General features: G+C 51.1%; 2 protein-coding genes and 1 long non-coding RNA gene across 6 annotated transcripts; 2 read left to right on the top strand and 1 right to left on the bottom strand.

The window, feature by feature from the left end:
* Positions 1–310: 310 nt before the first annotated feature.
* LOC135293065 (zinc finger protein 541-like) lies at positions 311–18293 on the top strand. Its single transcript, XM_064407076.1, has 6 exons — positions 311–337; positions 15382–15457; positions 15792–15880; positions 16410–16496; positions 17355–17424; positions 17980–18293. Exons 2-6 carry the CDS (start codon positions 15394–15396, stop codon positions 18096–18098), a joined length of 429 nt encoding a protein of 142 aa, XP_064263146.1. The 5' UTR covers positions 311–337; positions 15382–15393; the 3' UTR covers positions 18099–18293.
* LOC135293055 (uncharacterized) lies at positions 8248–9891 on the top strand. Its single transcript, XR_010355201.1, has 3 exons — positions 8248–8325; positions 8895–8981; positions 9845–9891. It is a non-coding gene; the product is annotated as an uncharacterized LOC135293055 (long non-coding RNA).
* Positions 18294–19602: 1309 nt separating the features above from the next.
* Positions 19603–22835, bottom strand: LOC135293060 (uncharacterized). Of its 4 annotated transcripts, XM_064407067.1 has the most exons (5): positions 22699–22835; positions 21913–22194; positions 21136–21261; positions 20622–20772; positions 19603–20481 (listed from the first exon to the last, which is right to left on the bottom strand). In XM_064407067.1, the coding sequence occupies exons 2-5, from the start codon at positions 22001–22003 to the stop codon at positions 20115–20117; spliced, it is 735 nt and encodes a 244-aa protein (XP_064263137.1). In that variant the 5' UTR covers positions 22004–22194; positions 22699–22835; the 3' UTR covers positions 19603–20114. The 4 variants fall into 4 exon arrangements, 3 of the variants coding, with proteins under 3 accessions (XP_064263137.1, XP_064263140.1, XP_064263138.1); XR_010355203.1 differs by lacking the exons at positions 21913–22194; positions 22699–22835 and adding an exon at positions 21499–21670; XM_064407070.1 differs by lacking the exon at positions 21913–22194 and having other exon boundaries at positions 22699–22830.
* Between the last annotated feature and the right edge of the window lie 730 nt (positions 22836–23565).

The raw sequence follows: 23565 nt of genomic DNA, 5'->3' as shown, positions 1-23565 counted from the left end.
GCGCAATGAAAAGGAAAGCAAGAGCCCACACTGAGCCGTGAGTTTTGGCCTAGGGTTAAAGGACAGCAAACTTGAGGAATGGCGAGCAGGACAACTGCTCTTTTAGAGTCAGGGTGGGATTGGTCCAAGGCTGTGGCTGCATGCCAGGTGTCTCTTGACCACTTGCCTTTCTTTCATCCCCCTCCTTCTTCCTCTAGACACATCAATGTTGGCAGTGACTTTCAGGCTGAGCTCCCTGAGGTGCAGACCGGGCCGCCAAGTGAGGCTGAAAAGCCTGCAACCCTGGTCTGGAAGCCCTTGGAGGAAGACGACCCTGACCTGGAAAAACCGGACAGAGGTAGTGTCCTGGCTTGTAAAATATGCATGTATTCTATTTTGCCATCTGTTGGGGGTTGGGCAGTTTTTTCTTATCTCTTTCAGGAACAATGACACTGCCAGGAAGACAATGTCCTGCTAATGGGCTATTGAATTACTCACTGTGGCTGGTAAGATTAGTTACATCATCCCATTGGGAGATGCTCCACCCAGAGGGAGGAGCCAAGCATCCCTGCCACTATAAAATAAGCACTTCTGAGACCACAGACAGCCTTCTTCGCTGGATTTCCGAGAGGAATCAGGGACTGAGGCCCAGCTGCTCCTTCGCCGCATCTTCAGAAAGGATCTACACCCTTCTGCAGATCGCCGCTCCAGGAGGAGCAGCCACCATTTGGCTGGACTGCTGTCAGCACCCTGACTTCTCAGGGTGCCAGGTTTTTCTCACTCTGCCAGTGGTTGTTTTGCTTGTGTTAAATTACATTGTTATTTAGTTTTTTTTTTTCTTCCAGTAAAGAACTGTTATTCCCGTTTCCCATATCTTTGCCTGAGAGCCTTTTTTTAATTCTGAAGTTGTGATAATTCGGAGGGGGGGGGGGTTTACCTTCTCCATTTCACAGGAGGCTTTTGCCTTCCTTCACAGGCTCCTGTCTTTTCAAACCAAGACAGATTTTGGCGCCCAACGTGGGGCTCGAGGGCATTGAGAAGAAAAAGGGGATTAACAGTTCTTAGGTAGCTTAATTTGTAAGTACCACCATGTGGTCCAGTTTTCCCTGGTTTGGGTGGCATTTGATCGCAAGTGTATACTTCCCATTTACAGGCCCTTATCTAAATATGGGTCCTATAACTAAGGCCACTGTGTCTGTTATCAAGTTTGTCCTCTGGGTGAAGGATTCATGGATCTTTAATTTCCTCTGGATGGCAGGTACATGGATTCAGAGCTATCACACACTAACTGCATGTTTTTGGAGTTACTTTAATAATGGTACCTACTGTGAGGAAATGACACGGGGGGAAACTTTCTCCCAACCTTTTAACCATCTTTTTGGGTCTGCGCCACCAGTTTTCGAAGGGTTAAGATCCACTTTAAGTGCTAATGATATCATACAATGGGTGGTGTTGCTGATATGCCTGTTATGTTTAGCACTCAGAGATAAGAGAAGATTAACCTGGATAACTACCCTGACACCTACACCAGAGACTAGGGGTGCTGCTGCAGAGCCTGACACTACCCCAGAGACTGGAGATGCTGCTGCTCCAGAGCCTGACCCTGCCCCACAGCCTGCCTCAGAAACGAACCACCCAGATTGGGTGAGGGTGCTGGTTAAGGAGATGCAAGCGATGCTGAAGGAGTGCATTTCACCAGCTGGTGAGAAGCCTGCCTTTTGCCTTGAAGAGGGACAGTCTAATAGTACAGCTGTGGAACCCACAAATGTTACAACTGTCCAGGTTCCAACTGAACCACAAAGGCAGTCACAGCCAGCAGCAGTTGCCCCGGTAGAAACAAGGAGGTCTAAGATGAAAGCAGAGCACCCAGATAGAGATAGGAATGGAGGAACCTCACAACCCACAGGGGAGCCAGAAGTTGCGATCATCACCGAGTCCCTGACGTACGAAAGTCTCCGTAATCTGCACAAAGACATTGTGCGACGAGGGCGTGAGGCTTATACTACCTGGCTACTCCGGGTCTGGGACCTTATGGGTACAGGCGTGCAGCTGGACGGTGGTGAGGCAAGGAACTTGGGACCCTTAACCCAGGACTCAGGTATGAATCAGATTTTTGTAAGGGAGCCAGGATCCCTTTCTCTCTGGGAGCGGCTTTTAATGAGTGTCAGAGAGAGGTTTGTCCACAGGGAGAGAATGCAGGAGCACCACCATAGAATGCGTTGGAAGACCCTGGAGGAAGGGATCCAACAGTTAAGGGAAGTGGCAGTATTAGAGGTACTCTTTGGGAGGGATGGACAACATAATAATGACCCCGACAAGGTCAGGTGCACAGGGCAAATGCTGTGGAGTCTGGCAAATCTGGGGCCATCTCAGTACACCACTTTCATTGCAACAATTGATGCTGACACTAACCGAGAGACAGTGGGCTCTGTTGCCAACAAACTTAGGAATTATGAGAGTATGATTAATGGCCCAATGCAGGCTCATATCTCAGCTGTGATTAAGGAGTTCAAAGAAGAGATGAGGGAGGAAATGAGGAAGGTTAATGCAGCACCCGTACGAGTCACAGGCCCCAAAGTCAGAGCCCAACATTCCCCAGCTAGAGAGAGAGGGTACACCCCAAGGGCTAATCTGTGGTTCTTCCTGCGTGACCACGGGGAAGACATGGGGAGGTGGGATGGGAAACCCACTTCTGTCCTGGCAGCACGGGTCCGTCAACTCAAGGAGGGAAACTCTAACCGGGGGAGTTCCACCAAGGTAAAGGTAGCCTCAACCTCCCATGACCAAGCTTTTGGGTACGATCTGTCAGATCCCCTTGAAGGGACCTCTAGTATGTATACCCAGGAGAGGAATAATAACCAGTGTTAGAGGGGCCCTGCCTCTAGCCAGGGAGAGGCACGGGAAAACCGGATCTTCTGGACGGTGTGGATCCGATGGCCTGGCACATCAGAGCCACAAAAATACGATGCCCTAGTTGATACTGGTGCGCAGTGTACCCTGATACCATCGGGACATGTGGGGGCAGAGCCTGTTTCTATTGCTGGTGTGACAGGGGGATCACAGCAATTGACCCTGGTGGAAGCCGAGGTGAGCCTGACTGGGAAGGAGTGGCAGAAACATCCTATAGTGACTGGCCCAGAGGCCCCGTGTATTCTGGGCATAGACTTCCTCCGGAACGGCTATTACAAAGACCCAAAGGGACTCAGGTGGGCTTTTGGCATTGCTGCTGTAGAGGCAGGGGACATTAAGCAATTGAACACCTTGCCTGGACTGTCAGAAAACCCGTCTGCAGTAGGACTCCTGAGGGTGGAAGAGCAACTCGTGCCAATTGCGACCTCGACAGTGCACCGCCGGCAGTATCGGACGGATCGAGATGCCGTGATCCCCATCCACAGAATGATTCGTGAGCTGGAGAGCCAAGGGGTGGTCAGCAAAACCCACTCACCCTTCAACAGCCCCATCTGGCCTGTGCGCAAATCTGACGGAGAATGGAGATTGACTGTGGACTATCGTGCCTTGAATGAAGTGACTCCACCGCTGAGCGCCGCTGTACCGGATATGCTGGAACTCCAGTACGAGCTGGAGTCCAAGACAGCGAAATGGTATGCCACTATTGACATTGCTAATGCGTTTTTCTCCATTCCTCTGGCAGCAGAATGCAGGCCTCAGTTTGCTTTCACCTGGAGGGGCGTGCAGTACACCTGGAACCGACTGCCCCAGGGGTGGAAGCACAGTCCCACTATCTGCCATGGACTGATCCAGACTGCACTAGAAAAGGGTGAGGCTCCAGAACACCTGCAGTACATCGATGACATAATTGTGTGGGGGAACACAGCGGCAGAAGTGTTTGAGAAAGGTAAGAGGATCATCCAGATACTGCTAGAATCTGGCTTCGCCATCAAGAAGAGCAAAGTCAAGGGACCTGCCTGAGAAATCCAGTTCCTGGGAGTGAAATGGCAAGACGGACGGCGCCAGATTCCCACTGAAGTCATTAACAAGATCACCGCTATGTCTCCACCAACCAGCAAGAAGGAAACACAAGCTTTCCTAGGTGCCATAGGTTTTTGGAGGATGCACTTTCCCGAGTATAGCCAGATTGTGAGCCCTCTTTACCTGGTTACCCGCAAAAAGAACGATTTCCACTGGGGCCCTGAGCAGCAACAAGCCTTCACCCAGATCAAGCAGGAGATCGCTCATGCTGTAGCCCTTGGCCCAGTCAGAACGGGACCAGAAGTCAAAAATGTGCTCTACTCTGCAGCCGGGAACAATGGTTTGTCCTGGAGCCTTTGGCAGAAGGTGCCTGGTGAGACTCGAGGTCGACCATTGGGATTCTGGAGCCGAAGTTTCAAAGGGTCCGAAGCCAACTACACCCCAACAGAGAAGGAAATCTTGGCTGCCTATGAAGGAGTTCAAGCCGCCTCGGAGGTGATTGGCACGGAAGCACAACTCCTCCTGGCACCCCGACTACCAGTGCTGGGGTGGATGTTCAAAGGAAAGGTTCCTACTACCCACCACGCCACCGACGCCACATGGAGCAAATGGATTGCCCTCATCACTCAGCGCGCCCGTATTGGAAACCTGAATCGCCCTGGGATTTTAGAGATAATTACGAACTGGCCAGAAGGTGAAAACTTTAGTCTCACTGACGATGAGGAGCAGGTACAAGCGACAAGAGCTGAAGAAGCTCCACCCTATAACCAACTACCAGCAGAGGAAACACGCTACGCTCTTTTCACTGACGGTTCTTGTCGCATCGTAGGGATGAACCGGAAGTGGAAAGCAGCCGTATGGAGCCCCACACGACAGGTTGCACAAGCTACCGAAGGAGAAGGTGGATCGAGCCAACTTGCTGAACTCAAGGCCGTTCAGCTGGCCCTGGGCATTGCTGAAAGGGAGAGGTGGCCAAAGCTCTACCTTTATACTGATTCATGGATGGTAGCCAATGCTCTATGGGGCTGGCTGGGAAGGTGGAGCAAAGCTAACTGGCAACGTAAAGGAAAACCAATCTGGGCTGCTGATATATGGAAAGACATTGCCTCTCGGGTGGAGAAACTAACGGTGAAAGTCCGTCATGTAGATGCCCATGTCCCCAAAAGTCGGGCTAATGAGGAACACCGAAACAACGAGCAGGTAGATCAGGCAGCGAGAATAGAAGTGTCAAAGATAGACTTAGATTGGCACCATAAGGGGGAGTTGTTCCTGGCTCGATGGGCTCACGATGCCTCGGGTCATCAGGGCAGAGATGCCACCTACAAGTGGGCACGAGACCGAGGGGTGGATCTAACCATGGACAGTATTTCTCAGGTTATCCACGACTGTGAGACGTGTGCTGCCATCAAACAGGCCAAGCGGGTGAAGCCCCTGTGGTATGGGGGGCGGTGGTCTAAGTACAAGTATGGGGAGGCCTGGCAGATTGACTACATCACACTGCCCCAGACACGCCAAGGCAAGCGCTACGTGCTGACCATGGTGGAAGCCACCACTGGATGGCTAGAGACCTACCCTGTACCTCATGCCACTGCCCGGAACACCATCTTAGGCCTGGAAAAGCAAGTCCTATGGAGACATGGCACACCTGAAAGGATTGAATCTGACAACGGCACCCATTTCAAGAACGGCCTTATCAACACCTGGGCCAGAGAACATGGTATCGAATGGATATATCATATCCCCTATCATGCTCCAGCTGCTGGCAAAGTTGAACGGTGCAACGGGCTCCTTAAGACTACCCTGAAGGCACTTGGTGGGGGAACATTTAGAAACTGGGAAAATAACCTGGCAAAAGCAACCTGGATGGTCAACACCCGAGGGTCCATCAATCGAGCTGGCCCTGCCCAGTCTGAACCCTTACACACAATAGATGGAGATAAAGTCCCTGTGGTACATATGAAGGGTATTTTAGGGAAAGTTGTCTGGATTAATCCCACCTCAGGCAGAGACAAACCCATCCGTGGGATTGTTTTTGCTCAAGGACCTGGTTACACTTGGTGGGTAATGCAGAAAGATGGGGAAACCCGTTGTGTACCACAGGGAAACCTGGTCTTAAGTGAAAACTGAGTATAAGATTTCATTGTGACACAGATGGAAATAGAATAAGGGGTGGATAATGTCCTGGCTTGTAAAATATGCATGTATTCTATTTTGCCATCTGTTGGGGGTTGGGCAGTTTTTTCTTATCTCTTTCAGGAACAATGACACTGCCAGGAAGACAATGTCCTGCTAATGGGCTATTGAATTACTCACTGTGGCTGGTAAGATTAGTTACATCATCCCATTGGGAGATGCTCCACCCAGAGGGAGGAGCCAAGCATCCCTGCCACTATAAAATAAGCACTTCTGAGACCACAGACAGCCTTCTTCGCTGGATTTCCGAGAGGAATCAGGGACTGAGGCCCAGCTGCTCCTTCGCCGCATCTTCAGAAAGGATCTACACCCTTCTGCAGATCGCCGCTCCAGGAGGAGCAGCCACCATTTGGCTGGACTGCTGTCAGCACCCTGACTTCTCAGGGTGCCAGGTTTTTCTCACTCTGCCAGTGGTTGTTTTGCTTGTGTTAAATTACATTGTTATTTAGTTTTTTTTTTTCTTCCAGTAAAGAACTGTTATTCCCGTTTCCCATATCTTTGCCTGAGAGCCTTTTTTTAATTCTGAAGTTGTGATAATTCGGAGGGGGGGGGGGTTTACCTTCTCCATTTCACAGGAGGCTTTTGCCTTCCTTCACAGGCTCCTGTCTTTTCAAACCAAGACAGGTAGCTGTCTAGCTTTCCTTCCACTCCTGAGATAGTCGGGCATGTAAAATGCTGGTTTTTGGATAAAAAGGCAGCTTTTGGCAGGCTCTGCTTCTCTCCTTGTCATGCCCATCTTCCCTTGTGGAAGTGGTAGGCGTAAGGACAATGCTCTGCTTCTGCAGCAGAGCAGGAAAAAGAGCAACTGTGCTGCTCTCCAAATGGGTCAGGGGCATCTGCCAGTGGAAGAAGGGAGATTGGCCCCCACTCCTTATGCCAAAATCTGCATGGAAGGGAGAGGCAGCACTAGGTGGGCCCTTGCTTCAGCTGCCCCTTGCTTTGCTCTCCCTTTCGTGCTCTCCAAGCTGCAGGCTTTAGCTCTTGTGCTTTCCTTCTGCCTTGTATGGAAAGCCTTCCACTTTGCTGGCTCAAGACTGACTTTGGGTGGGTTTTTGTTGTGCTTGCAGTCAGAGAACTGTTGGACATGGCCAGCTCCCGTGGCCTTCCCGGGGCAGCAGCTCAGCTGGAGCTCGCCCTGCACTGCCTGCACCAGGCTCGCGGCAGCGTTCCGGTAGGAAGCGGCTGTTTGGGCGCGGGCAAGAGTGGGCAGGGAATTGATAAGGGCCAGGCAGCGGGACAGCCTTTCCTGGCTGCTCCTTGAAGAAGGGAGTTCACAAGCAGCAGAGCACTCGCTGCCTGCTGTGTCTCGTCCAGCTGCGGCAGGGCTGAGCCCAAATGGCTCCAGCAGGGACAAGATCTCTCCTGGAGGCAGCGCCGCAGGGTCCTGCAGCCTGCTGCCTTGAAAACCTCCTGGAGATCTGTGTTCTCGAAGACATTTTGAGGGGCAATTCCCAGAAGCCGCAGTCAGCTGAGGCAATTCTGGGTGCAGGAGGAGCAAAATCATGGAGTTGGAGAGGAAAATGCTACCCTTGGGGAGCAGGAGCCAAGGGCTGGGCAGCAGAAACGAGGGACTGGGAGCAAAGCACAATCTTTGACCCATATGAGAGGCAGTGGCCTGAATCCTCAGCTGAAGAGGCAAAGCGGCTGAAGGGCAGCATGGGTGGGGTTTGGCTCCTTTTTTGTGTTGTGGGGCAGCTCAAGCCTTTTTCCTTTGCATCTTGCAGGAGGCTCTGGAGATGTTGCTCTTGGGGGGGCCTTCAACAGCTCAAGACCATCCCTTGGCTGATTATCATTACGCAGGTAACCAAAGCCCAGCTTCTTCCTTCACTGACACGTGCTGCCGTGCCCTTAATGGCCATGTCAAGCATTTCTGCTTCAATTAGTTGTGCTTAAAACCAGCACACGATCTCGCCTTCTCTGGGGGCAGGGAAAGCACCAGCATCTACTCCTTCAGCTTGACTCATTTTCCATGCTTTTTTCCCTGGGGAATGCCTGCTCTCATCTTCATCACCTTCTGAGGGAGCAGACATGCACACACGTGAATGACGGCTGGAGCCAGCTTGCTTTCGGCAGCCAGTGGGATCTGCTTCAAGTGGCTAGAGGGATCAATTCAGCTGCTGCTTTTTCTTGCCAGGCTCTGATAGATGGACACCTGAGGAGAAAGAGGCCTTCCAAAAGGCTTTCCACACCTACGGCAAGGATTTCCATCTCATCCAGAAGCAGGTAAAGCCATAGGACATTCCTCACCTTGGCACCTAGGACATGTATCACCTTGGCATTCCAAGGTGAGGAATGTCGATTATTAGGACATGTTGATTATTGCTGGTACCAAATACTGCACCTATGTCCCTCTCTTCTCAAGTACCAAAACTGTTAAAGTAGTCACAGAACAGGACATGGAAGGCCTGTGTGAAAATGATGATCCGGCCTCTGCAGCCTTTCTCTCCAGGCTGTTTTGGAAGACAAAGCTCTGTTCTGTTAGACCTCTCTCCCAGGTGTGCTGCTGCTTCCACAACACCTTGTGCTGGGAAAACTGCAGTGAATGGGGCACAGAAGAACTCTGCTAGAGGGACTTGTTTTTGATCTGTGCATTACATGTGGTACCACGTAGCATAAGACTTGTTTTATTACATTGCATAATGCCTCTCTGACTCCTGCATATTGATTTCATTTTACACCCTCCTCAATTTTCTCCATGACTTTAATTCCTACTTTACTCTGTATTCTCATTGTTCTCCAATGCACCCTACAGGACGGCTGTTTCAGATTCCTTCTTTTTCTCTTCACAACAGATCCCGAGTAAGACCGTGGCACAGTGTGTGGAGTACTACTACTGCTGGAAAAAAGAGCAGAAACTTGCCAGCAGCACTCTTGCTCAGGTGAGTGGGAAGAAAATCCAGACATGCCAGCAGGGTCAAGAAACTGTCAGAAGGGCACAAACCCTGCTGGCGAGCCACGCCAGATGCTGCTTTGCCTGGCTCCCTTGGTCCCATGCACTGGGAAAGGTTCAGCAGATGCTGCCCTGACTTTTGTTGTGCTGCTAGCCTAAAATACGGAATTCTGGAGCAAAACTTTGACCCAACAAAGCAGCACCACCAGCAAAATGGGCTTTGACTCTCTACAAATCAGTTTCTCAAGGGCTGGCACCCTCAGGTTCCAAGCACACCCTTCATTCCCCACTGCTTGCTAACATCAGCCATCCGGGCTGCCTTCATGGAGATGCTGCCAAATTTTAGAGATCTTTTGTAGCACCCCAGCGTATCCTCAAGAAGGAGCTGCTGGTGCTATGGCACCTTAAATACTTTCCTTACCAGCAAACAGCAATTTGCTTCACAGAGAGAGAGACAGAGAGAAAGAGAGAGAGAGATTATTTTGGGTAGGAGAAAATGGGTAATCATGTGTCTTCACTAGTGTGATTGAATGTAAAAGCCATGCCCTAGACATGTGGGGAGGAAAACCAGAGATAAATAGATGTTAGGCAGAGAGGTAGAAATCAGACATGTAGAACTATGGATAGCCACGTATTTATCCCACCCCCTTACAGCTGTAGTGAAGGGGAGTATTTTCCTCCAACCTCCATGGTTGGCAGCCTGCTGCAGCCCACTGCCATATCCAGCCCTTTTCTCAGCTCCGCGGGGTTTGGAAGAATTTGCTTAGGCCAATAGATTTTTGGGGTGGACGCTGTGAGCGTCTCAGCTTTCTGAGAGGAAGGAAGCACTGATAAGGATTCTTTGATTTCCAGACTGCGGGCAAACGGAAGAGGAGGAAAAGGCCTCCCAGGAAGGAGACAGGGGAGACCGGGAAGAGAAGCCGCAAGCGGGCTGGCAGCGCGGAGTGTCCCTGCTGCCAACCGCGCCAGCCGCCCCAGCCGGCGGGAGGCCCCTTTCCGTGCGGGCAGTGCCAACGGTGCGCAAGCTCCTCCTCCTTCTGCTCCCTTTGGCCTAAAGCACGCTGACCCTTTCCAAAGGCACCACAGGGCAAGCTGAGGCCACTTGCAGGATCGCCCCTGGCAGCCCTGCTCAAGCTTACAGCCCACTTGAAACCCAAACAGCTTCGTTCAAACCCAGCATTCCCAGTGAAACCTTGCCATGCCCCAACAAGACACAGTTCATACAAGCAGGAACAGATGCATCAAAGCTTGCTTTGATGCTGCTGATCCAATTAAACCTAGGATGAAGCAAAAGGAGGAAGACATTTCAAAGAATTGAAACCAGAAAGATCAGACTCATGGTGCTGATCAATTTACAAATGTGTCACAGCCTGAAAAGACAGAAATTCATCCAAAAAGTGAGATCTCGGCGCCTGGCTTCATGGTGTGTATGAAATTAACAATGGATGATTTGTTTCCTGTCTTCCAGGGAGTTTGAAACCATCAAGGAGAGGAACAAGCACAGAAGAAGACATCACCCACGCAAGGATGCACAGCCTCTCCCCAAGAAGAAAAGGCCACATTAGCCCTGCACTTGTCCGGGACTAGCAAGAGTTAGGCCTCAAGAGGATTAGAAAGAAATAAGATAGCTTTTTAAGATTTTAGGATTCTTTATTTGTCCATTAAATTTACGTGGTAGGAATTTGTCAATTAATTAGTTAAGATACATTAGTAATATAAAAGACGTATTAGTACTATTAGATGATAAGTTGTGTTAAATTACTAGTAGATTAATAGTATGTTATTTATCATTGCATATAAGAGGTTACATGTTCACTATGCTCCATCCTTTCTCATTTTGTCTTTGTTGAGACATGATCTGTGTTTATCATTAAACCAAAGTTTGTTCCATTTTGCCTTTTTGTCTGTATGAAATCCCTGAGGCAGTGTTTGTTCCATTTCCTTGGTGTTGCACACACGGCATTTGCCGTGAGAGAGCAATGGGGGCACAGGAGTCCCCCCCAGGCCCAGCCCCTGGCTCAGCTGGCAGCACTTCCAGAGGCGTGTCCCCATTACTGCCAATGAAATCATGGTGGAGCTTCCTCCTTTGATTCCTGAACATCTCAGCTGGGAGTGGCTGGGGAGGCTTTGCTGAATTCAATGCATTGGATCTAAAGGAGTGCTCTTGTCTCACTGTACTTGGTGGGATGAAAGTAGTGGGTTGAGGCCTTTTTGTTGCCCAGCAACATAACTTTGTTTCATTTTGGGGAACAGATGGACTTGAGCACCTTGGAGGACTTTGCTAACCTCTCTGATTCTAGAAAAGAAATATCCACATGCACCACAAAGACAGCAGGAGTTCAGATTCAGTTTCTCTTTAAAGGACCAGGCTCTGAGCCTCCAGTAATGTCCTTAGCTAAAGCAGAGCGGCTGTGAACCTGATCCTCTCACTTCTCACAGCTTTGGTATTTGCGCCAAAGAAGAATCCAAGTCACTCTTTTACCAAGCCCAGCAAATGGCTCTGCCTAGCAAGGCTTTGGCAGCAGGGGCCGTGGAGGATGGCGAAGGGGCGAGGCAGGGGGGAATGGCCAGGCTGCTTCTGGGAAGTGACCAAAGCCTGCCCTTGCCTGCTGGAGCCAGTGCAGGTGGCTGCAGTGGTATCTGCCTTGCAGTGGGCCTCGTTCCAGATGTTTCCCAGTGGGTGGCTGGCGTGGGTGTAACATGCAGGCTGGGAAGGAAGCAAGATTTGCTTTTGCTTAAACCTTAGGCAGGAAAGCAGTACAAGTGGCTGGGTTTTGCCATATCTGGCACCTAAGTATTCAAACAAAGCTGAGGGTCATTAATGTGGAAAAGAAATTCTCTTGGTGTTCCTTCCTTAGAGGAATGCCGGAGTAGTAGAGATGAACATCCTCCCTTCTTCAAGGGAGCTGGAAGAGAGACCTAGAAATTCTGCATGACGTGTTGACTACAGCAATGCTGGTGCACTGCCCCAGTGTGTGTGTCCCCATCAGCTGCCCTGAGAAACATCCCGTTTCTCCAAGTTTCAGGGATGGGGTGTTGAGGTGAGAGACCAGCTGAGCAGGCCAAAGGAGGGAAAACATCAAGTGCCATTATTGGGCACCAGACAATTGAGAAAGGGGGCAGGATGAATGCCGCCACTTGGAGAGAAAGCTTTGCACTTGGTTCTGCACGGAACAATTTGCAAGCTCTAGCTCCTCTCAGAGCCAGAGGAGAGGCAGCGGCAGGTGTCCTCCTGGTTCTGCAGTGCAGGAAATGTGGAATGGGCCCTTGGACAGAGCCAGCTTCCTCTGCCTGTTCAGCTGCAGGCACCTTACAGAGAAGCACAGAGGAGAGCCAGAGCTGTCCCTGCTCTGCTTTTCCATGTCCAGAGGACTGAGGAGAAAAGCCCCAATGGGGAGCTCCTCAGAGCAAACTCTCAGCAGAAGAAGTAGAAGGGGCAAAGGTGGCCTATACCTGTTTCTGTCCCATGGTTCCCCTGGGGTTCTGCATGGAATGTTGGGCTGTGCCCAGAGCAACTGCCCTTGTCTGCTGCTCCTGCGGCCGTTGGTGGAACACTGGTGGAGCAGTGCTGGAGCAGCAGCTGCAGCATCTGCTCCTGGGCTGTCCCTCAGCAGCCACCTTCTGCACTCGGCGCCACAGCTGGCCTCTGCAGCGACATCCTCATCTCCTCGTCTGCCGCCAGGCATCCCCACAGCACTTTGGCTCTGTGCAAGGTAAGAAAATCCCCGTGGGCCCCCGAAGCACTCACAGAACAGCAGGAGGCTCCAGCTGGCTCTGCCACCAACCACCACAGACACGGCGTGTGGTCACTTTCCCCAGACGAGGCTGCACATGAAAGCAGGCTGCAACTTCTCCAGGAATAATGCTGCCTCCAGGGGAAATACAGACCTTTCCATAGAGGACGTAGGGAGCTGTCATAGTGCACTATTAGATTCTCGTCCACTGATCGCCTGATTAGAAGTTCTTAGCACCCATTTACTTTGTGGTAACCCCAAAGCCAATTGGTCATTCCGGAGGAATTCAGGGGTTCAGTGTCCACTAATCCTGTTACGCCCTCACTCTGGTCACACCTGCTGCAAAGCTTCAAAAACCAGAAGGATGGGACTTCTCCTCTGGGATGCCTGCCCATCAGAGCATGGAAGCAGTTTGCTGGGCTTGTCCTGCAGTACTGGCTTTCATCCTCAGAAATGATCTGGTTGCAGCAATTCTTACGTACTCACATACTTACATCACTTCCAGACACTGGAACAATATTCTATTTTCATAGCTTTTTTTGATTTTTTCCCACCTGCCTTGCATCTCTTTTCCTGAGAGATATTGCTCTAGCTTTGTCTGTATTGTTCAATGTGTGTAGGGCTGGCTCTGCCTCACGCTCAGAGGCAGCTGTGAAATGCCCTCTTGAGTGGTGCTTCTCAGGAACACAATCACAGTGTCACAGCATTTTCTGGGCTGGAAGGGACTCCCAAAGATCATGGAGCCCAGCACCTGGGCCTGCTCAGGACAACCTCAAGAATCCCAGCCTGTGCCCAAGAGCAGTGTCCAAAGACTTTTGGAGCTCTCTCAGCCTTGGTGCTGGGAGCCCTTCCCTGGGGAGGCACTTCCAGTGCCCAAGCCCCCTCTGGCTGAAGAACCTTTTCCTTCCATCCAACCCAAGCCTCCGTAGTGCATCTTCCATGCATCCTCTTGGCTCTTCTCACTGGCCCCAAGACTCAAGGCACTCTAGTGCCTGCCCTTCTGCTTTCCTTCTTCAGGAAGCTGCAGACTGCTAGAGGGGCCTGCCTCAGAAATTCCAAGTGAAAAACACAGCAATGACACCTAATGGAGGGAGCTGGAAAAGAGGAGCTTGGGGTTTCCAGTGATGATGAGGATGAGAAGCAAGGCTACCGACACATCTTGGCAGAATGAGTTTCATCTGGAGCATTGTTTTGATCTCTTCCAGGTGGAAAGGAGAGGCACAATGAAAAGGAAAGCAAGAGTCCTCACTGAGCCGTGAGTTTTGGCCTAGGGTTAAAGGACAGCAAACTTGAGGAATGGCGAGCAGGACAACTGCTCTTTCAGAGTCAGGGTGGGATTGGTCCAAGGCTGTGGCTCACGCCAGGTGTCTCTTGACCACTTGCCTTTCTTACGTCCACCTCCTTCTTGCTCTAGACACATCAATGTTGGCAGTGACTTTCAGGCTGAGCTCCCTGAGGTGCAGACCGGGCCGCCAAGTGAGGCTGAAGAGCCTGCAACCCTGGTCTGGAAGCCCTTGGAGGAAGACGACCCTGACATGGAAAAACCGGACAGAGGTAACTGTCAAGCTTTCCTTCCACTCCTGAGATAGTCGGGCATGTAAAATGCTGGTTTTTGGATAAAAAGGCAGCTTTTGGCAGGCTCTGCTTCTCTCCTTTGTCATGCCCATCTTCCCTTGTGGAAGTGGTAGGGGTAAGGACAATGCTCTGCTTCTGCAGCAGAGCAGGAAAAAGAGCAACTGTGCTGCTCTCCAAATGGGTCAGGGGCATGTGCCACTGGAAGAGGGGAGATTGGCCTCCACTCCTTATGACAAAAGCTGCATGGAAGGGAGAGGCAGCACTAGGTGGGCCCTTGCTTCAGCTGCCCCTTGCTTTGCTCTCCCTTTCGTGCTCTCCAAGCTGCAGGCTTTAGCTCTTGTGCTTTCCTTCTGCCTTGTATGGCAAGCCTTCCCCTTTGTTGGCTCACGGCTGACTTTGGGTGGGTTTTTGTTGTGCTTGCAGTCAGAGAACTGTTGGACATGGCCAGCTCCCGTGGCCTTCCCGGGGCAGCAGCTCAGCTGGAGCTCGCCCTGCACTGCCTGCACCAGGCTGGCGGCAGCGTTCCGGTAGGAAGCGGCTGTTTGGGCGCGGGCAAGAGTGGGCAGGGAATTGATAAGGGCCGGGCAGCGGGACAGCCTTTCCTGGCTGCTCCTTGAAGAAGGGAGTTCACAAGCAGCAGAGCACTCGCTGCCTGCTGTGTCTCGTCCAGCTGCGGCAGGGCTGAGCCCAAATGGCTCCAGCAGGGACAAAATCTCTCCTGGAGGCAGCGGCGCAGGGTCCTGCAGCCTGCTGCCTTGAAAACCTCCTGGAGATCTGTGTTCTCAAAGACATTTTGAGGGACAATTCCCAGAAGCCACAGTCAGCTGAGGCAATTCTGGGTGCAGGAGGAGCAAAATCATGGAGTTGGAGAGGAAAATGCTACCCTTGGGGAGCAGGAGCCAAGGGCTGGGCAGCAAATATGAGGGACTGGGAGCATAGCACAATCTTTGACCCATATGAGAGCCAGTGGCCTAAATCCTCAGCTGAAGAGGCAAAGCGGCTGAGGGGCAGCATTGGTGGGGTTTGGCTCCTTTTTTGTGTTGTGGGGCGGCTCAAGCCGTTTTCCTTTGCATCTTGCAGGAGGCTCTGGAGATGTTGCTCTCGGGGGGGCCTCCAACAGCTCAAGGCCATCCCTTGGCTGATTATCATTACGCAGGTAACCAAAGCCCAGCTTCTTCCTTCACTGACACATGCTGCCGTGCCCTTAATGGCCGTGTCAAGCATTTCTGCTTCAATTAGTTGTGCTTTAAACTAGCACAAGATCTCGCCTTCTCTGGGGATGGGGAAAGCACCAGCATCTACTCCTTCAGCTTGACTCGTTTTCCATGCTTTTTTCCCTGGGGAATGCCTGCTCTCGTCTTCATCACCTTCTGAGGGAGCAGACACGCACATACGTGAATGATGGCTGGCGCCAGCTTGCTTTCGGCAGCCAGTGGGATCTGCTTCAAGTGGCTAGAGGGATCAATTCAGCTGCTGCCTTTTCTTGACAGGCTCAGATAGATGGACAGCTGAGGAGAAGGAGGCCTTCCAAAAGGCTTTCCACACCTACGGCAAGGATTTCCATCTCATCCAGAAGCAGGTAAAGCCACAGGACATTCCTCACCTTGGCAGATCATCAGAAGGGACATGTTGATTATTGCTGGTACCAAATACTGCACCTATGTCCCTCTCTTCTCAAGTACCAAAACTGTTAAAGTAGTCACAGAACAGGACATGGAAGGCCTGCGTGAAAATGATGATCTGGCCTCTGCAGCCTTTCTCTCCAGGCTGTTTTGGAAGACAAAGCTCTGTTTTGTTAGACTTGTCTCCCTCGTGTGCTGCTGCTTCCACAACACCTTGTGCTGGGATAACTGCAATGAAGGGGCAAAGAAGAACTCTGCTAGAGGGACTTGTTGTTTATCTGTGCATTACATGTGTTACCACCTAGCACAATACTCGGTTTATTACCTTGCATAATGCCTCTCTGACTCCTGCATATTGATTTCATTTTACACCCTCCTCAATTTTCTCCATGACTTTAATTCCTACTTTACTATGTATTCTCGTTTTTCTCCAATGCACCCTATGGGACAGCTGTTTCAGATTCCTTCTTTTTCTCTTCACAACAGATCCCAAGTAAGACCGTGGCACAGTGTGTGGAGTATTACTACTGCTGGAAAAAAGAGCAGAAACTTGCCAGCAGCACTCTTGCTCAGGTGAGTGGGAAGAAAATCCAGACACGCCAGCAGAGTCAAGAAACTGGCAGAAGGGCACAAACCCTGCTGGCAAGCCACGCCAGACGCCGCTTTGCCTGGCTCCCTTGGTCCCACGCACTGGGAAAGGTTCAGCAGATGCTGCCCTGACTTTTGTTGTGCTGCTAGCCTAAAATACGGAATTGTGGAGCAGAACTTTGACCCAACAAAGCAGCACCACCACCAAAATGGGCTTTGACTCTCTACAATTCGGTTTCTTAAGGGCTGGCACCCTCAGATTCCAATCAGACCCTTCATTCCCCACTGCCTGATAACATCAGCCACCTGGGCTGCCTTCATGGAGATGCTGCCAAATTTTAGAGATCTTTTGTAGCACCCCAGCGTATCCCCAACAAGGAGATGTGCCAGCGCTACGGGACCTTAAATACGTTCCATACCAGCAAAGAGCAATTTGCTTCAGAGAGAGACAGAGAGAAAGAGAGAGACAGATTATTTTGGGTAGGAGAAAATGGGTAATCATGTGTCTTCACTAGTGTGATTGAATGTATAAGCCATGCCCAAGACATGTGGGGAGGAAAACCAGAGATAAATAGATGTTAGGCAGAGAGGTAGAAATCAGACATGTAGAACTAGAGATAGCCACGTATTTATCCCACCCCCTTAGAGCTGTGGTAAAGGGGAGTATGTTCCTGCAAGTGCTGGGTTGGCAGGCTGCCGCAGCCCACTGCCATATCCAGCCCTTTTCTCAGCTCTTTGGGGTTTGGAAGAATTTGCTTAGGCCAATAGATTTTTGGGGTGGATGCTGTGAATTCCAGCTTTCTGAGAGGAAGGAAGCACTGATAAGGATTCTTTGATTTCCAGACTGCAGGCAAACGGAAGAGGAGGAAAAGCCCTCCCAGGAAGGAGACTGGGGAGACCGGGAAGAGAAGCCGTAAGCGGGCTGGCAGCGCGGAGTGTCCCTGCTGCCAACCGCGCCAGCAGCCCCAGCCGGCGGGAGGCCCCTTTCCGTGCGGGCAGTGCCAACGGTGCGCAAGCTCCTCCTCCTTCTGCTCCCAGCTGCCCCTTTGGCCTAGAGCACGCTGCCCCTTTCCAAAGGCACCACAGGGCAAGCTGAGGCCACTTGCAGGATCGCTCCTGGCAGCCCTGCTCAAGCTTACAGCCCACTTGGAACCCAAACAACTTAGTTCAAACCCAGCATTCCCAGTGAAACCTTGCCATGCCCCAACAAGACACAGCTCACACAAGCAGGAACACATGCATCAAAGCTTGCTTTGCTGCTGCTGATCCAATTAAACCTAGGATGAAGCAAAAGGAGGAAGACATTTCAAAGAATTGTAACCAGCAAGATCAGACTCATGGTGCTGATCACATTACAAATGTGTCACAGATTGAAAAGGCAGAAATTCATCCAAAAAGGGAGATCTCGGCACTTGGCTTAATGGTGTGTATGAAGTTAACAATGCATGGTTTGTTTCCTGTCTTCCAGGGAGTTTGAAACCATCAAGGAGAGGAACAAGCACAGGAGAAGACATCGCCCACGCAAGGATGCACAGCCTCTCCCCAAGAAGAAAAGGCAAAATTAGCCCTGCATTTGCCCCAGGCTAGCAGGAGTTAGGCGTCAAGAGGACTAGATAGAAATAAGATTGTTTATCAAGTTTTTAGGATTGTTTATTCTTCTATTAATTTACATGATAGGAATCTCTCTCTTTATTAGCTAAGATATATAAGTATTATTCAAGATGTATTAGTAGTGTTAGATTTAGCAATAAATGTAAGAGGTTTGGTGTTTCTATGCTTCAACTTTTCACATTTTGTCTTTGTTGAGACATGATCTGTCTGTACCAAAGTTTGTTCCATTTTGCCTTTTTGTCTGTATGAAATCCCTGAGGCAGTGTTCATTACATTTCCTTGGTGTTGCGCAAACGGCATTTGCCCTGAGAGAGCAATGGGGGCACATGAGTCCCCGCCAGGCCCAGCCCCTGGCTTAGCTGGCAGCACTTCCAGAGGCGTGTCCCCATTACTGCCAATGAAATCATGGTGGAGCTTCCTCCTTTGATTCCTGAACATCTCAGCTGGGAGTGGCTGGGGAGGCTTTGCTGAATTCAGTGCATTGGATCTAAAGGAGTGCTCTTGTCTCACTGTACTTGCTGGGATAAAAGTAGTGGGTTGACGCCTGTGGTAATCGGCGGAAGAAATGCGGCACTCAATATGAGTGATCAGCGAATCTCAAAACGTTATTGGTAGGCACATACATTTATATTGGTGTTAATGAGGCCAATACATATTGCAAAAGGCGAGCTCATTATTGCTTAGTTACTTATCAGCTAACTACGCCTACCTTAGCATTCTTGTGGCTACTATGTTGCAGCTGTCCACATCTTTTCTTCATATTTCTAACTAACGATCCTCTCCCCCATCCTGATGTTGCACCAAGGGCACAGTGCCCTTGCCAGGTTTGGACACTGACTGCTGACTCCTATCCTCATCTCCTTGCTTAACTAACGGTATTATATCAGTGTGACCTTTGTCAACTAGCTAGCTGTTCACAAAATCCTCCACAAAAGTTCTCTGTTGTATTCCAGCTCTGGGCTTTTTTCCCATACTGCGTGCGACAAGACTGTAATTTTTGTTATAATTATAGTCACTGTTAGCCATCTAATTTTTAAGAAGGCTCCTGTGATTGATAGGACATTCCTTCCCCTCTCACACAGCCCGGCTCCAGCTTTCTGCTCCTTGATGCTCCTCTCTTGAAGCTCTTCGGGGAGGGACTGCCACGACCTAAGTCACCACCTCGGGTCTCCTTGATGTGCTCACTGCTGGACAGCCATCCCTCGCAGAACATCTTTCCCTCTCTGCCCAGACCTTCCTGATTCAGGGCAGCATCCCAAATGAGCTCCCAGAGAAGTTTCTGCATGTCACTGCTAGCCAGCGTGTCCCCATGCTGGTGCAGGAAAGCTTTGTGAACGGCCACTGCTGGGAAAGCAGGCTGAGGTGGCACAAGCAGCTCCTGCACTGCAGTGCAAGTTTCTCAGAGCTCCTGTCACAGCCCCAGCCCTGCTCCCAGCTCTGTGCGTTCTGCCCCAACAGAAACAGCCGCAGCAGGCAAGAATTTACTGCTTTTGGAAAAATATTTATTTATCAAGATCAAGAAAACAATCATTGTCTGCTAATACCAAGTATCACTATCACTAAATGTACCACTATCACAAAAACAATCACCATCCTCCAATATTAACTATCACTATCGCTAATACAATCACTGTCCTCTAATATCAAAGAACGCTATCATTAAAACAATCACTATCCTCTAATATTAACTATCACTATCATTGAAACAACCACCACCCTCTAATATCAAGTATCCCTATCACTATCACTAAAAGAATCACTACCACTATCACTATTTATGACTATCACTATCACTCTAATATCAAGTAACGCTATCATTGAAACAATCACTATCCCCTAATATTAACTAACGCTATCATTAAAACCATCACTATCCTCTAATATTAACTATCACTATCATTAAAACAACCACCACCCTCTAATATCAAGTGTCCCTATCACTATCACTAAAAGAATCACTACCACTATCACTATCTATGGCTATCACTATCACTAATCATCATCCTCTAAGAGATAGTAGTCCTGCAGGTATTGGTGGTAGGAGGGCCAAGAGGATGCTGTGGGCTGAGGTGACTCCAGGGAAATCCAGTGGTCCCGTGAAGAGGCGTTGTCAGCCAGAGCACAGAAGGAGCAGGTGGGCAGAGGTGACGGGTATGCGCTCATGTTCTTGTACAGCCGGGCAAGCTCTGCTGCAAAGAGCTCAGGAAACAGGCGGCAGCTGTCCCTGAACCCGTTGCCTTGGGCTCTCTCGCCGCTTCCTGCTCCTTCTCCTGGCTCTGCTTCACCTCTAGGCTGACCACAGCTTTCCCAGGAAGAGTCCCAGTCCTGTCCTGTTGCCTCTTTGTCCTCCTGGCTCCTCCTGCAGAAACAGATTTCCAAGAAGACTCGTCACAGATAGCAATTTGGAGCACAGTTTCCTCAGAGCCCTGCTAGGAGCCACCTGGGCGCTCCTGCATGCTGCAAAGACTTCCTTGCCAATGGCAGCAATTAATAACTCACCTGTCTCTCTTCACCAGCTGATGCATGACTAGATAGCCAGACACTGCCCCAAGCAGAAGCAAAGCTGAGGCTGCTACTGTCCCTACTAGGATGTAGTACTTGCTCGGGTCACAGTGTCCAGCAGTCTCGGCTTTTTGCCCACCGGATGACCCTGGCAGGAGAAGAGACAATGCAAGAGTCAGCGTTTGTGCTCTGCACTAGGCATAACCCCACAGTGTGCTTCAGATGCCCAAGGACTGGCACTGCTAGTGGATCAGAACTGACATCTGATGCTGTCTTCAGAGATGGCTTCCTCTGGCTCTGGTGTCTTAGCATCAGGGACCAAGAGGGATCCCGTCAAGCTCTCATGCACAAGAGGCCAGTGTGTGCCAGGGAGCAGCACTGCCCCATCTACTCCTCCGGGCTGCAGGCCCGGGCTGCGTGCTGGGCACTTGCAATTCACCCATGGAGAGCACTGCAGGGATGCAGCAGAAATGCTGCTCTTTGCCCAAGACAGCATCTAGCAAGCACTCACCTGAATATTCCTCAGGCTCAGCAAGTGTCCTGGTGTCCTCTATTGGTTCTCTTTTTTCATGTGAGCCTGGCACAATGTCACTTTCTTCCACAGCTAAGGTCTCCGGCACAGTCTCAGAATCTGTCTCTTCAGAAAAACAAGACATTGCACACATTAAGCAGAAGCCACTGCCCCTCAGCACAAGCAGGGTACCATGGCCTGGGCATTGCGGCAAGCGGCGCTGACGAGGCCGCTGTCCCCCCCAAGACAGGAGGAATCGACAGCTGGATTTTCTGCAGTGCAACAAGAAGTGCAGACCCAAACCAGCCAAGACTTAATCAACCAAATGACCCACAGAAGGAGTACCTTCAGGTTCCCCCTCACCCTTGGACTCCAGCTTCAAGCCGTCCCTGAGCCTGAGCTTTGCAAGGGGCAGCCAAGGCTTGCTCTGATGTCATTGCTGCCTCCATGCGGTGCTGAGCGTGTGGCGAACCCAAATTCAGCACTGGCCTTTGCCCAACATCTGGATGCCAATGTCTGCACAGAGCAGCCCTGGCCAGGAATGCTACAACTGCAGCGGCAGCTGGAGATGCCCCTGGCAGTCATCTGGAAGCACAGCTGCGAGCAGAGGCTGTGCTGGACCATCTCTAGGGCTCCCTGCAGGAGGTGTGAAATGCAGTGGGCCTGCAGCAAGACTCTGACTGAGTGCTTCTGGCTGTCCAGGATACAGCACATGCCTACAGGAAGCAAAAGCTCAGCTTCCCGGCTGCCAGGGTTAACAGAGTGGCATATACTAACCAGACGGGGCTTCATGCAAGGCTGCCAGGAGCTCCTCTGGAACATCCGGCAATCCTTCAGGGAACTCTTCAGGAACCTTGTCATCATTCATCCCTATTGTTAGATTTACAAAAGCACGTTAACCTATGACGGTATTTTTCTCGTGAATAAAACAGGGAAAAGGGGCGCTCCTTTTTGTGAAGGCAGGACAGACTGACTACTCACGCTTGAGGTACCAGCTCGGAGTCAGCACGGTATCTGCCCCTCGCTCAGGGGCTGAAAGAGCACTCTCTGTGTCCACAACTACAAGCAAACACCCACAAGAAGTTACCATCACGTGCACTGCCCTGATGGGCACACCTCAAGGCCTGGATGTGGGAGGCACTGCTAGGGCACGCTCAGGCAGGTCTGCATCCTCACAGCTGCAGGGGGGTCTGGCTGCCCTTGGGACACTGAGCTGGCAGCTCCCACATGAAGGGAAAAGCCGTGGCGTGCCCACATGATCTGTGTGCGGGTCAGCCCTGGAGCCGGGCCAGAAGGCTGGCCAACCAGAGCAGAGGGACGGACAGCCACTGCTGAGTGATGGAGAACTGCTGCTGAGCTTCCGGGCCTGACCCGACCCTCCCCACATCCTTGCTCCTTAGGAAGCTCTCTCCATGCTGCACCCTAAAGCAGCTGCAGCCCCTCACACCTCCCCTGGAGCCTCTGCCCCTCTGCCTGCCCCGTGCTGCCTTCCTGGCTCAGCCATCCCTGCTCCCGGCCCCGCTGCTGCCAGCCAGGGCTGTGTGCTGGCCCCTGCCTGCCTACCTGCTCCCTGCCCAGCTGCTGGAGCACTCTGGGCATTCTGGGCTGGCAGGGCCACGAGAAAGAGCAGCAGGAGGTAGCGGCTCAGGACCATGATCCCCCCTGCTAGCAACACTCTGCTGCTGCTGCTGCTGCTGCTGCTGCTGCTGCTGCTGCTGCTGCTGCTGCTGCTGCTGCTGCAGTGTTGCCCAGAGTGAGCACTGAAGAGCACAGTGGGGCTCTGGAACCTGACATCAAACAGAGCTCTGTGACCTCATACCAAATTGATGGCTGTGAAGGCCCCAATGTACACCCACGTTGCCTGTGAATTCTTGCACCTCCCCTCTACTGAATTTCCTTCTTCTGCACAGGAATGGAAGGAGCCAAATGGAGAAGGGCTGGAGTATTTTGGAGGCAGCATTGTGCATGGGAATGCAGAGGCACTCATGTCTTATTCCTCCGAAATTCCCTAGAAGAAGACCTGGATGAAGGCTGCTGTAAAAAGCCCAAATTCAAGAGTGTTTCTTTGGTAGTATTTTGGTCTGAAAGAATTGTGGCAAAAACCTGCTTTTCCCATGACTTCTGCTACACTTTCATGACCTTTGATGGCAGCACTGCTTCCATCCTCCACTGTCACACAAACATGGCTGTGCAGTGCTGACGCATCTCCCCCGTCAGCCTGCTTTACTCCCTTTTCCACTTCCAATGCTACTTAAAGCTCTCTCAAGGAGCCCTGCTAACTCTGGAGCCAAGAGCCTTTTTCCCTTTGAGGCAGATGTAGCCCATGTGCCACCATCAGGCCTGCTGTCCTGTAGAGTAACCCACGCTCAAACTCCCACACTGTTGCTGGGAACACCAGGCTGCCGGCCATTCACCTCTAGAGCCTTCCTG

This window comes from Passer domesticus, unplaced genomic scaffold (genome assembly GCF_036417665.1).
Source record: "Passer domesticus isolate bPasDom1 unplaced genomic scaffold, bPasDom1.hap1 HAP1_SCAFFOLD_66, whole genome shotgun sequence".
NCBI classification, from domain to species: Eukaryota; Metazoa; Chordata; class Aves; order Passeriformes; family Passeridae; genus Passer; species Passer domesticus.
The sequence above is the reverse complement of the archived record's forward strand: the minus strand, read 5'-3'. Positions and strand labels throughout refer to the sequence as shown.